Genomic DNA, 11,696 nt, shown 5'->3' with positions numbered 1-11,696 from the left:
CATTTCAGGCCAGGATGAGCCTCAAGTACAAAACAAAATATTAAATATTAAGCTCTTTAGAGTGTGTGTGTGTGTGTGTTTCTGTTGCTTTTTCCTGCAGCGTCCCATCACTACAAAGAGTGTGAGGGTGTTTAATTCTGTGGTGTAACCATTGGAACCTTTCAAGCACCACTGCATCAAGAGACAACAGTTAATTGTGCTGTGGCCAAAATAGATTCTTTTTGGATTGATTATCACTGAACACCACACTGTTTAAGTGGAAACACACTCTGCTAGTTTCCCCACGTCGTAACACACAGCACTCTACTCTGCACAATTTACCCTTTATTTGATGAATCAGTGGTGTGTATTTTTAAAGGTGGAAAGCTGCAGGCGGAGAAAAAGGAGAACAAATATGCCTCCAAACACAGACAGAGGGAGGGAGGGTTATCTGGGCTGCCTGCGTGCCAGAGCTGATAATCAACAGCTGCAGTCGTGTTTCAGAGTCAACTTCAGACGTTCCTGTGGCGCCAAGGTCAAAGAGTCAACGGCTTTGTCAATAATGGTCCAGCGGTAGTGGTGTGCAGGAACAATGGAGAATTCCAGGAAAGCATCTGTTTTGGTCTGTGCTCATATGCTGTAGGTGTCGCCTGGATGTGAAAATACTGAGATTCAAAGAAAGAAAGCAACTAGTTGATCGTACCTTTAATGAAACTTGAGGTAGGAGATCGAGTAAAATTGCGGTGTACAGTATTCACAGAAATATTGCCAATTTCCATACGATTTGAGTGTTCAGATCGGTGTAGGTTTAACTATACAAAAGTACAAAGTAGTAGGAACAAACACCACACAGACAAAATCCATAATGCAGGAGGACAAGGCTGTCACTCTGGGCTTAGTCACCTTCATGGTTGAATGTTTCCGCGACAAACACTTCTAAGAACTTATACGCCGTTTAAAATTCTACATATTAACACAGTGATGAGAAAGTGGGTGAGGTCACATGTTAAGGTCGTCTCTCTTACTAGGCACAGATTGAAACATCACTCAAAAAAATAAAATCACAATCCTTAAAAACGTCATTCATTTCTTTTCACGACATCATCTTCGTATACAATAGTGACAGATCAAACAACCAGGAGGTCAAATATTGCATTTCCAGCATTATTATCTCCTTCGTTCAAATGTGCTTGTGAGGATCATTAGTTGTCTGGGTGGGACAGATTGTTGGAAATGCCAAAGCTCATTTAAAAACATATTCTAGAAATTGCATAGCATCAAGAAATTAAATATCACACTGATAGCGAAACTCAATCTTCATTGCTACCCCGTCATCACAAAGCATCTTTGATGAGTAAGGAGAGTCTTCGAAAGGCCTGTTGAAAAAGAGGACAAAGATCAGGTCAGATAAGTACTGTGTGTGTGTGTGTGTGTGTGTGTGTGTGTGTGTGTGTGTGTGTGTGTGTGTGTGTGTGTGTGTGTGTTTATTTAGGCGCATGCAGTTTTTTACCTCATCAATCTGCTCTGGTGTGGAGAGAGAGAACGCTGCTCTGACATAGGGGCACGGGTCTTGACTGTTGATCATAAACACGCCTCCAGGAACCAGCAGCACCTTTAAACACACGGCACATTTCTTCAGACTTGTTCTACCTACAATTGTAAATGACTAAGGTTACATTTGAACAAAGCCTTGCGTGGAACGGAGGTAAATCCCAGGCTGGAGAGAGGCTGAGCGGTTCTTGATGTTGCTGGTGAGACTGGACTGTGTCAACTTCTGCTCCGCAAAAAGCTCACACACATTGAGAAAGTCTATACATATCTATGCAATGTCAGCACTACTAAGTATTACTAAGCGGGCATCCCATTTACACTTTATGTTAAATCAATAACTTTTAATATCTCTAAGTATTTCTATTGGAAACCCTTTTGTCGCTCCTTTGTCGTCTCGTCTCCAGTCAGTCTAGGGAACGTAATATTCAGAAACCAGAGGGCAAATATTGCAGCTTTAAATGATATTAAGATGAAGCACAGGCAGGAATTCTATTTGTGATTTCATTTCAGATCTGCGGTGCTGTTCATGCTCCACTGTGAGAAGAGAAGAAAGGCCAGAGAGGAGGAGACTTTACTATCTGCTCTGAGGAGGTTTTTAAATATCCAGGCCGCAGATATGCGGTAAAGGCCGACTGTGCCTTTTCACACTGACTAATCAGCTAATCGCAAGCAGAATTCCAGAGTTTGTTTGTGTGTGTGTGTGTGTGTGTGTGTGTGTGTGTGTGTGTGTGTGTGTGTGTGTGTGTGTGTGTGTGTGTGTGTGGGGGAGAGAAAACACTGCGCTGCTGAACCCACTCGCAGCTCCGCACAATGGCCGCTACAGAAGAGCCATCCTACATTCAGCTCAGCCACAACGGCCTCACCCTAGGGCACAACATTCGCTCACACACACACACACACACAGAGTGAAGGAGAGCAGCAAACACATTCAGGGGGGCATCAACCTGCAACGTTATTACAACGAGTTCTGTTCCACATCATTCATCCAGCCACCTTTGTTGTAATAAAAATGTGTTTGTGTGTTCTGACCTCTTTCTCCAGCGCCTTTTCCATAATGAGCTGATGGGTGTCTGATATGCCCTTAAGTTTGATCCAGAGGAACATGCCTGCTGATGGGCTGTGCCACTCAGCAACATCTACACACACACACACACACACACACACACACACACACACACACACACACACACACACACACACACACACACACACACACACACACACACACACACACACACACACACACACACACACACACACACACACACACACACACACACACACACACACACACACACACACACACACACAGTAAGAAAAACTGACTAATCCAGTTTTGTTGTTTAGTGATAGATCATATGTTAATATGTAATCAAAGTTGACATCATGTTCACTTCACCAAGCCTTATTTGTTCTACTTCTGACCTCTGCCCACCCATTCACAAAAGAATACACAGTCCATGTTTACATGTATTGTTTTTATCTAGATTCGTTGTAACTACGTAGTTTTGAATATGCACACTATGATATCTCGCAGAGTCTGAATGTAAATACAATATTTAAATATTTAGTGCGTGTATTTTCCAACTGCACTGCTGTAACAAAAGAATTTCCTGCAAAGGATCAATAACATTATATATAATCTCAAATATCACATCTATAATCTAATCTGAATATCTAGACGGCTGAAACACAATATACCATCAGTATGTTTTACTTTGTTTACTTCAGAGACTTTCAAATGTATCTTTATGTATAAGAGCAAATTAAGGCTAAAAGATGGGATATATTCAGTCATAATTAGCTGTGTTTTTTATATATACAATCAAATCAAATCTATGGCCGACACCTTAAATGATACATTTATCTCCCATGGGTTCTTATGGGAGCCTACAAACCTTTGAGCCACTTGTTTGCAGAGCTGATCATGGCGTCGCGTTGTTTCGAATAAAACTCAATCACCCTATAAGAGGAACGTTAGCAAACAATGTCACACACTGCTGCAGGAGAGTCTGCTGTGATGTACTTCGTAAAGGGAGCTAACTGTGGCACATACAACATGGAAGTGCTTACCCGTCGATGTGATGCAGGAAGCCATCTTGGCCCCAATTATGCAGCAGTTGAGACACCATGAGCTGAAACAGGAGACGAGCAAGACATCATCTAATGTAACACCCTGCCTGTTTATTGTTTTATACATCTAATGGAAACTGAAAGCATCCCACTCCTTTTCCTATTTATTACAGAGCATCTATATGTCTGATGTGTTGATGTCTTAATTATGCAGACTAGATAGATTACAGATTTATAGAGGAAAGCCAGAAATGAAGATTCAGTCAGAGAAGATCTGTTAGAATGCAGATCCTGATTAATTCCTCCCTTTTTCTTCTTATTAAACAGCTGCAGCTGCTGGTAATCCAGACAGGCCACAGCACGTTATTAGGCTTAAGAGTCCAGAGGCTTTCACATGACTACACACCGTCTCTGTAATCAGTGTGCTGCGGCAGAGCTTGTGTGTGTGTGAGAAAGGTGGCAACATCAGCTGGCACGAGTATCGCAGAGAAAACGCTGCACCTCTGGTAGACAGAGCAGAACTAAAGTGTTTCTCTCCATCTCTCTAATACAGACAGATACTTGAGATTTGAGAAGATATGCAGTCTAATAAGTAAAGAGTTAGAAAAGCCTAATTCAGTAACTGTATCCATCATTTTGAACCCAAACTATAAACACATTCTACACTCCCTGTCCCCTTACACGAGTAACTTCAAACAAACAGTCTCAAGTTTCATGTACTTTGTTTACATTTTTTAGCTCCCTGCACGACACCACAAGCTGTTTACACGCAAACCAGTCATGCAACAGGCGTTGACGTGGCACCATACAGAGTGTGTTTGTTCACCTGTGTGAAGGTACTTGTGTGCATTGTGGAGGCCTGGATGTGCAGCACCACCCTGTCCACCAGCGGCTTGGGACCGGTCAGAAAACCCATCCTCAGCCTGAAACCAAACCAACAACTGCACTTTATTGGCAATAACACCAGCAAATTAAATTGTTCTTGGAAATGGGAAAAACACTGGGCTGGCAGCACAACCTGTTTACACACACTGACTAGTAAAAGGCAGTGCCCGTCTCCTGGGATTTAAGAGCAAAAACCTGCACAGATTGAGACACTCACCCTGAAGACAGGATCTTTGAGAAGGAGTCTGTCCTGATCACCCTTCCGTCCACATCCATGGAGAGAAACGTGGGGGCCCATGGCTGTCAAACGAAGCAGCTTTAAACATGAGAGAGCTGAAACTGGGTCCTATTCTCCATGGAAGGTCTTTAATACTTTTTTCTCAGCTCCATAATAGATAATAAAGAGTTCAGTTAGAAAATCAATGGAAAAAAAACAAGCTAATATGTCAGACAATGCTTGTGTCTCTTATGTAGACTCAAATGACAGACAGTGGGGGTAATGGAACCCTTTGTTACCTTTTCAAACTGCAGGAAATAGTACGGATCATCCTCGATGACGAGCATGTCGTACTGCCTGGCCAGCTATTACAGAGAAAAGAGGTTAATAGAAAGTGAATTAGTGAGAGAATTCTAATTAAAACACTGAGTGCTCTGCATGAATCTGATGAGGAGCGCTCGTATAAACTCACAGGTGTGTGTGAGTGTGCTTGCTGCTGCTAAAGTTACATCAGATTTCATGCAGTTAACGCCTTTGTTTTCTAAAATCCCGCTGCACACCTCGCACCTCGTACACTTCCTGCTTCCTGTGAGCCGGCATGGAGGCGCCGGTGGGGTTTCCTCCATTGGGGATGGTGTACAGGATCCTGGGGGCGGTGCTTCCGGGGCTGTGGACCTCTGATGGGTCCCACCGTGACAAAACCTCCTTCAGGGCCGCAGGTATCATACCGTGCTGATCGCTGGCAACGTTGATTAAATTACAACCGAGAGGCTGGAGCTGTAAATGAAACGAGAGAACACGGAGAAGGAGAGACTGAGGGAAGCATAACAGAGGGAGCACAAATCACTACAGGCAAAGGGGGAAAATCAGACGTGTAGTTTTGGGCCCGATCATAACCTGAGGACGTGAATTTGCATTTTCTAATGAAAACTGGGCCAGTGAGTCATGAGGAAGGCAGTGTGGTGAGGTTATCAGTGTATATACTTAGCTATCTTCTTCTTGTGAAGTAAATTCTCTTCTTTTTTTATGTGAAAACAAGCATCCCAATGTTTCGGTTCTTTCAGTTCCATTTGAATAATAAGAATGCAGCTCAATTTGTAATGATTGGGCTGTTAAGACACTTTATTATTATTATTATTTCATTCCCCAGATCTCATTCAGCGAGGGAACAATATCCCTTTGAAGATGGATTATTTCCTAAGAGTGTGTGTGTGGTGATATGATATGTGATATGAGGTAAGGTGAGGTGAGAAATGCTCTCACTGCTGCTAGCGTTCCTGGGTACGTGGGTTCATCCAGCAGAACATTGTCTCCAGGGTTAACCAGCATCTCAAACACCTAAGAGACAAAACGCAGAACACAGCGGATGAGGGAAAAATGACTCGCCGTGTGTGAGAGCGAAAGGGGCAGCACCGTGTGTGTACCAGCTGCTGGTTTGGTACCTTGCAGAGCCCCTCCTGGCTCCCTGTGGTCACACACATCTCCATCTGGCCTTTGTCAGAGCTGTAGCTGGCTGTGGGCGGATCGTGCAGGCTCTTCTGCAGCTTCTTCATCCATGTCAGCAGCTCGGGGAGTCTACGGATGCACAGGGATGAGACCTGTTAGGACTTCATGCAAAACAGAGTACAGACATAGGTGTTGTAATCACAATATTGTATACAGAGTTAATGAAAGCTTTTATATGTGCGACATACAGAAAACATTTCCACCAGAAAATACCAAACTACAGTGATCGCATCAATGAAATTCTGTAGGTTTGTTTGATTTGGTTTGAGTTTCAAACTTCTCTATTGGTTTATGACCTCTTATCATTCAAGTAGTCAAACACAATGAGAACTGGCACGTGACTAATCATGGACCTGAGCTCGTAAAGTTTACTTAGGCAGCCATAAATAGATAACAGGACTATAGAATGATGGCGGCTGTGCTTTGTAGCTTCGGTCAATTATTCTGATGCAGCTCAGCTACGGTATAAAGATTGAGTGATGTCCATTCCATCTACGTATGTACAGCTTCATATGCCATCATACTAGGGCTGAATCACACAGAATACAGCAGAAAATGGTTGGGGGGGGGGGGGGGGGGGGGGTCTCAGAGATCCTTACTTTATCATGAAACATCAGATTTGAGTCTTTTCATGGCATTGGGTTCTGAAGCCAGAAGAACGCTGACACCTTTACTTTCATCCACACCTTTGATTTGTGTGCAACCCCTGGAAACAGCAGGTCTCTTCACTCTTCTCAAAACATTTGGCATGCACGTTAAAGAATGAAAAAGAAAAAGTCACCAAAGAAACCAACGATTATACACAGAGCTTGATGTTCGAGAGAAAAGGGTTCTTTTTTATTTCTTCAAACCATGTGGCTGGTAAAATGATGTCTTGCATCTTGTTTCAAATGGAACAAAGGCTGACAAAACAGTCTGTGAATTTCAATGACTATTCATGCCCATCAAAGGTGGGCGAACGTCACGTGTGCAAGTCAAGACCAAGTCAGGACGAAGTCTTGAGTCTTAACCGTAAAGTCTCAAACAAGTCAAGCGGAGTACCTGCTATAGGTCAAGCAAGTCACAAGTGGAAGCATAGGAAATTCCACATTAAAGAGGCACCGTGCCACAGCAAAATAAAAGAACATTTTGCCTCAAAAACAGTATAATAAACAAACAGCATCTTATGTTAGTATCTTAGATTGACCCTCCTTGTCCCAGATGCGTCAGATGCCCTAAGAAGTCGCTCTGGGTGCAATTCAAAGCCATTGTGAATGTTCATTATTGCCAATTCTTTCAATTGCATCTCTTGCATGCGGTTCTGGGAGTGCTGGGAATGAGCAGCAGTAGACACGGCCATCATGAGAAGGACCTTTAGTGTGGTGTAAATATTGGGGGACAGATCGGGGGGCAGTGTCCCTCTGGACTGTAGACTCTAGGTTGTGTGTGGAGACTTTAGCTATCTTGACTGACAGTGGGGAAACTATAAATTCTTTGGTAGGTCTTGCCAAGAACTGCTGTGGGATCCATAACCCTGCGGCAGTAGCTCAGTCCATAGGGGCTTGGGAACCAGAGGGTCGGTTTGAGTCCCGTATGCTTCTGTAATGCGTGTGTGTGTGTGTGTGTGTGTGTGTGTGTGTGTGTGTGTGTGTGTGTGTGTAAGAAGGGCACGCAAGACAAATTTCAGATTTACTTGTTTGCATGGTGACGTGTACGCATGTGATTTGACCCAATAAAGTTTCTTCTTCTTTATCCTCAAGTCTCATGTCTCAAGTCATGAATACCGAGTCAAGGCCAAGCAAGTCTCAAGTCCTTAAATTTGGGATTGTCTCCCTCGCTTACCCATTGGAGGCAGAGTACTGTAAGGCCCTCTTCATCACAGTCTCATCAAACGTTATGGTTTGTCCATTCTTCACCTTGATGGATGTGGACAGGAAAGGAAAGGTGTTGGGGTTCGGCGCTCCTCCGGCCAAAGAGATCAAAGAAGGAGGCGACCGCTGCTGCAGCTCGGCTTCATATGGGAAGAGACAGAGAGAGGAGAGGATGATGACTGGTTTCACAGGCTAATGAAGGGGCAGCTGCCGTTCACGTAACAGAAGAAGAAGAGCGCCCTCTGAACTGCCTGTTCTTCATTTTCTGCAGGTTCTTCTTCAAAGGCATTCAAGGTTAGAAGTTGTGAAACATATGTGGCAAAGTTATTTAGTCAATTTTGGTAAGGAATGGATGCAAATTACAATAGAATGCATTACTACTCACAATAAAAAATAGATGAGATGAATAAAACATAAGCAAACAGCAAACAAAAAAACTGTTCTAATATTTCAATCACTTGTCAGTCGCCTGGTTCTAGCTTCTGATGAGAAAGTTTCCCATTTTCTGTTTCTCAAGGCTTTACTTTTTATGGACTTTTAACAAGAATGAAAATAATGGTTCAAACGGGAATGATGACTTCGTAATCAGCCAAACAAACTTCTGCGTGCGTGCGTGTGTTTGTTTTCTTGAAGCAAACATGATGGCCGGAGTTACTCACTCAGCATCCTGATAGGTGAAGGCTTTCTAGCCGCGCTGACCGCTGTCAAAAACCGAGCGTAATTCATGGCTCCTGCGGATATTACAACTCATCAGCTTCTCTCAAACAAAACACGTCAGACCAGTTTACACCTGCTGCTCAACTTCAAATGTGGAAGCCATTTGCCATGTCAACACAAGTCAAATCAAGTGAGTTCATGCTAGCTAGCAGGCTAACAGAATGCAAGGTGTTATTACGTCACATATATTCCAGGTGAAACTAACTAACACTAAACTTGGTTAAAGCGAGCAAGGAAAGACACATATTGCACACGCCACGGGAACATGGAAGACATGGTGAATAAATACTACTCGGCGGTGCTTTGGGTCCACCTGGCTGAATTGTAAACGACCTTAACCGTCTCCGCACCGTAGTTGCCCGGGGGCTTGTGGGCAATGTATTCCTAAACGCATTACAGCGGCCATTGGTCAGGCTCCGGTGGAACATCCGAGAACCACATTACCCAGGCAGCAAAATACCAAATAAAAACACGCCATATCGTACAGGTACAATAATATAATATCGTGTATTATTTCTGAACACAACAAAAACTCACAAAAGAAATATGTCTTTCCCGTCGTTTTTGTTCAATTTATGACAGCAGGGGAGTTAAGCATGTTTAGTATTTCTTACCGGAAATGACGAAGGGGGACTTCCGTATTATTAGCTTAGCTCGCTAACCCCAGTGTGCTGCAGAATGTTGTAGCGGGAATTTGTTTGTTGTGAAATTGGTCGTCTGTTCGAGCCGTTTGTTTCTGTTGAATGATACCAAATGTCGCATTTAACGTCTCCGTCAAATATGGAGGAGCGCATAACCGCTAGCTAGAGAGTTAACGTGCTTACTAAATATGGTTCAGGTTGTAAACATGCCTCATTCTCGCACGCACACTAACCTAGATTCCATTAGAAGTTGAGTTTTCTGTTACGCGATGCTGCATATTGGTTGTGTGTTCCTGGTGTAAACACTGTCGTCGATCCGATGGGCAAAAGGAAAGACATGATTCACCCCAGGTTTCTCAGTAAGTGTGCACCCGCCTTTGCAACATTTGTAACTTTGCAATCTTGACTTTTATTGTTATTATCAGTGTTTTTCAAACAGTGTTTAACTCATAGACCTTATTTGCACCACAGGAGACCAATGATGATAATATGCGGCCAATATTTTATTTAAAAAGCGCTTACCTTGCTGTTCTGCATCAGGTTTTAATCACAAAAATCATTTTGAGTACATCTATTACCTATTACCTAACGTATTGAAGAACGAAATGGCGTCTCACCACCCTTATACAGGACGCCATAAGCTGATGTACTGCACATGATGTTATCACAGCTGTGGAGGATTATTTGCAGGAAGTAAAAATGAAAATATGAATACTTAATGACTTTTCCCGTGCCCTCTGTAGGTGAAGGCAGCTCTGGACTGCACAGCATTCACAAGAGAAAGCACAAAAAACACAAGAAGCACAAGCGGAAACACCACAGCTTTCCGGAGGCCCTGGAGCCAGAGCCTGTGGTGGTTCCCCGACCTCCTCCGCAGCTCAGACTCAAGATCAAACTTGGAGGTCAAACGCTGGGCACTAAGAGGTGAGACAGGATGTGGATGTTGGCCTGGTGTGAAGATGGCCCGTTGTTACCATTACATGTGAAACTTTGCTTTAACACACAGGTGTCTGTCTGGTCTCTGTCTCACTTGTAGTCGTACAGGCTCTTGTAGCTGTTCAGATTCATATATGTCCTCTGACCGGAGGATACGTTGTCACTTAGTACGGTTTCTCTCTGCCCTCTGCCTCCAGTGTGCCCACCTTCACTGTGCACCCCGGGGTGGCCTGTCCTCCCTCCCCGCTGATGATCATTGATAACAACAATGACGACGACGACGATGATGATGAGGATGACGACGAAGATGACGATGAGGAGCCCTCTGTGCCACTGGAGCAGTATCGGGCCTGGCTTGGTGAGTTATGTTTATTTATTTTTCATGTAGCGAAATATGGGCGGCAGACAAATCATTGAGATTTGGGTCTTGTTGTATGTCAGATGAAGACAGTAACCTGGCCACATCCCCTATGCCAGACATGGACTCAGACTCCATGCTCGGTGGGCCTGTAGATGAAGAAGAGAGGTGGCTGGATGCTCTGGAGAAAGGAGAGCTTGATGACAATGGAGAGCTAAAGAAGGAGATTGACGAGTCTCTACTCACAGCCAGACAGGTGAGGAAGAAGCAGGAAAATATGCTCAAACAGTGTTGTAATACAAGCAAATAGCCGAATGCCAACTTAAATGTATGACTGCTTTTTGTTGTTGTTAATGCTTCTCTCCAGAAAGCCTTGCTGCACAAACAGCAGAGCCAGCCTCTCCTGGAGCTACCTATGGGCTACAAGGAGAAGGAGATGACCGTCGAGATGATGCAGAAGAGGGAGGAGCGAGCCCGCAAGAGGAGACTGCAGGCCGCCAAGAAGGCTGAAGATAGCAAAAACCAGACCATCGAGAGGCTGACCAAAACCAGCAAAGCAAAGATCAAAAGCATGAAGGAGAAGAAGTCCAAGCTGAACCAGTGTCCCACGGTGCGATACAGCGACAACGCGCTGGGCAAGACCATCTCCTTCCCCACAGGGGTCCCCGCTCCGGCCCCGGCACCCCCTCGTCCTCCGCTACCGGCCCCCGTGAGCTGCGGAGTGGATGGGTGCACCAACATGAAGAGGTACTCCTGCTCCCAGACCGGGGTTCCCCTCTGCAGCCTGGAGTGTTACAAGAGGAATCTGCTCCTCGTCCAAAGTGCAGCATGAACTTTGACAAATATTTTGTCTACGCCGCTGATTTACTGTATTTATGAAATTAAACGTCATACAGTAAGTGGGTGTCAGTGAATCAATATATGTTGGTTTTGAACTTGGGCTGCCTATTGTTTATAATGTAATGTAAATTGTCAACCTCAAA

General features: G+C 44.1%; 2 protein-coding genes across 5 annotated transcripts; one reads left to right on the top strand and one right to left on the bottom strand.

The window, feature by feature from the left end:
- Positions 1 to 669: 669 nt before the first annotated feature.
- aadat (aminoadipate aminotransferase) lies at positions 670 to 9,365 on the bottom strand. 3 transcript variants are annotated; one of them, XM_076162485.1, is made up of 14 exons: positions 9,316 to 9,334; positions 8,721 to 8,792; positions 8,033 to 8,201; positions 6,148 to 6,280; positions 5,969 to 6,043; positions 5,273 to 5,482; positions 5,005 to 5,070; positions 4,706 to 4,788; positions 4,430 to 4,526; positions 3,604 to 3,665; positions 3,429 to 3,493; positions 2,560 to 2,666; positions 1,490 to 1,591; positions 670 to 1,355 (listed from the first exon to the last, which is right to left on the bottom strand). In XM_076162485.1, the coding sequence occupies exons 2-14, from the start codon at positions 8,785 to 8,787 to the stop codon at positions 1,314 to 1,316; spliced, it is 1,278 nt and encodes a 425-aa protein (XP_076018600.1). In that variant the 5' UTR covers positions 8,788 to 8,792; positions 9,316 to 9,334; the 3' UTR covers positions 670 to 1,313. The 3 variants fall into 3 exon arrangements, with proteins under 3 accessions (XP_076018600.1, XP_076018599.1, XP_076018601.1); XM_076162484.1 differs by lacking the exon at positions 9,316 to 9,334 and adding an exon at positions 9,092 to 9,197; XM_076162486.1 differs by lacking the exon at positions 8,721 to 8,792 and having other exon boundaries at positions 9,316 to 9,365.
- Positions 9,356 to 11,685, top strand: ino80b (INO80 complex subunit B). 2 transcript variants are annotated; one of them, XM_076162487.1, is made up of 5 exons: positions 9,356 to 9,778; positions 10,163 to 10,343; positions 10,553 to 10,713; positions 10,833 to 10,969; positions 11,081 to 11,685. In XM_076162487.1, the coding sequence occupies exons 1-5, from the start codon at positions 9,739 to 9,741 to the stop codon at positions 11,543 to 11,545; spliced, it is 984 nt and encodes a 327-aa protein (XP_076018602.1). In that variant the 5' UTR covers positions 9,356 to 9,738; the 3' UTR covers positions 11,546 to 11,685. The 2 variants fall into 2 exon arrangements, with proteins under 2 accessions (XP_076018602.1, XP_076018603.1); XM_076162488.1 differs by having other exon boundaries at positions 9,677 to 9,778; positions 10,797 to 10,969.
- Positions 11,686 to 11,696: the final 11 nt, after the last annotated feature.

The sequence above is a fragment of the Genypterus blacodes genome, unplaced genomic scaffold (assembly GCF_046128005.1).
Source record: "Genypterus blacodes isolate CSIRO-AG114 ecotype Tasmania unplaced genomic scaffold, CSIRO-AGI_Gbla_v1 ptg000122l_1, whole genome shotgun sequence".
Classification (NCBI taxonomy): Eukaryota; Metazoa; Chordata; class Actinopteri; order Ophidiiformes; family Ophidiidae; genus Genypterus; species Genypterus blacodes.
The sequence above is the reverse complement of the archived record's forward strand: the minus strand, read 5'-3'. Positions and strand labels throughout refer to the sequence as shown.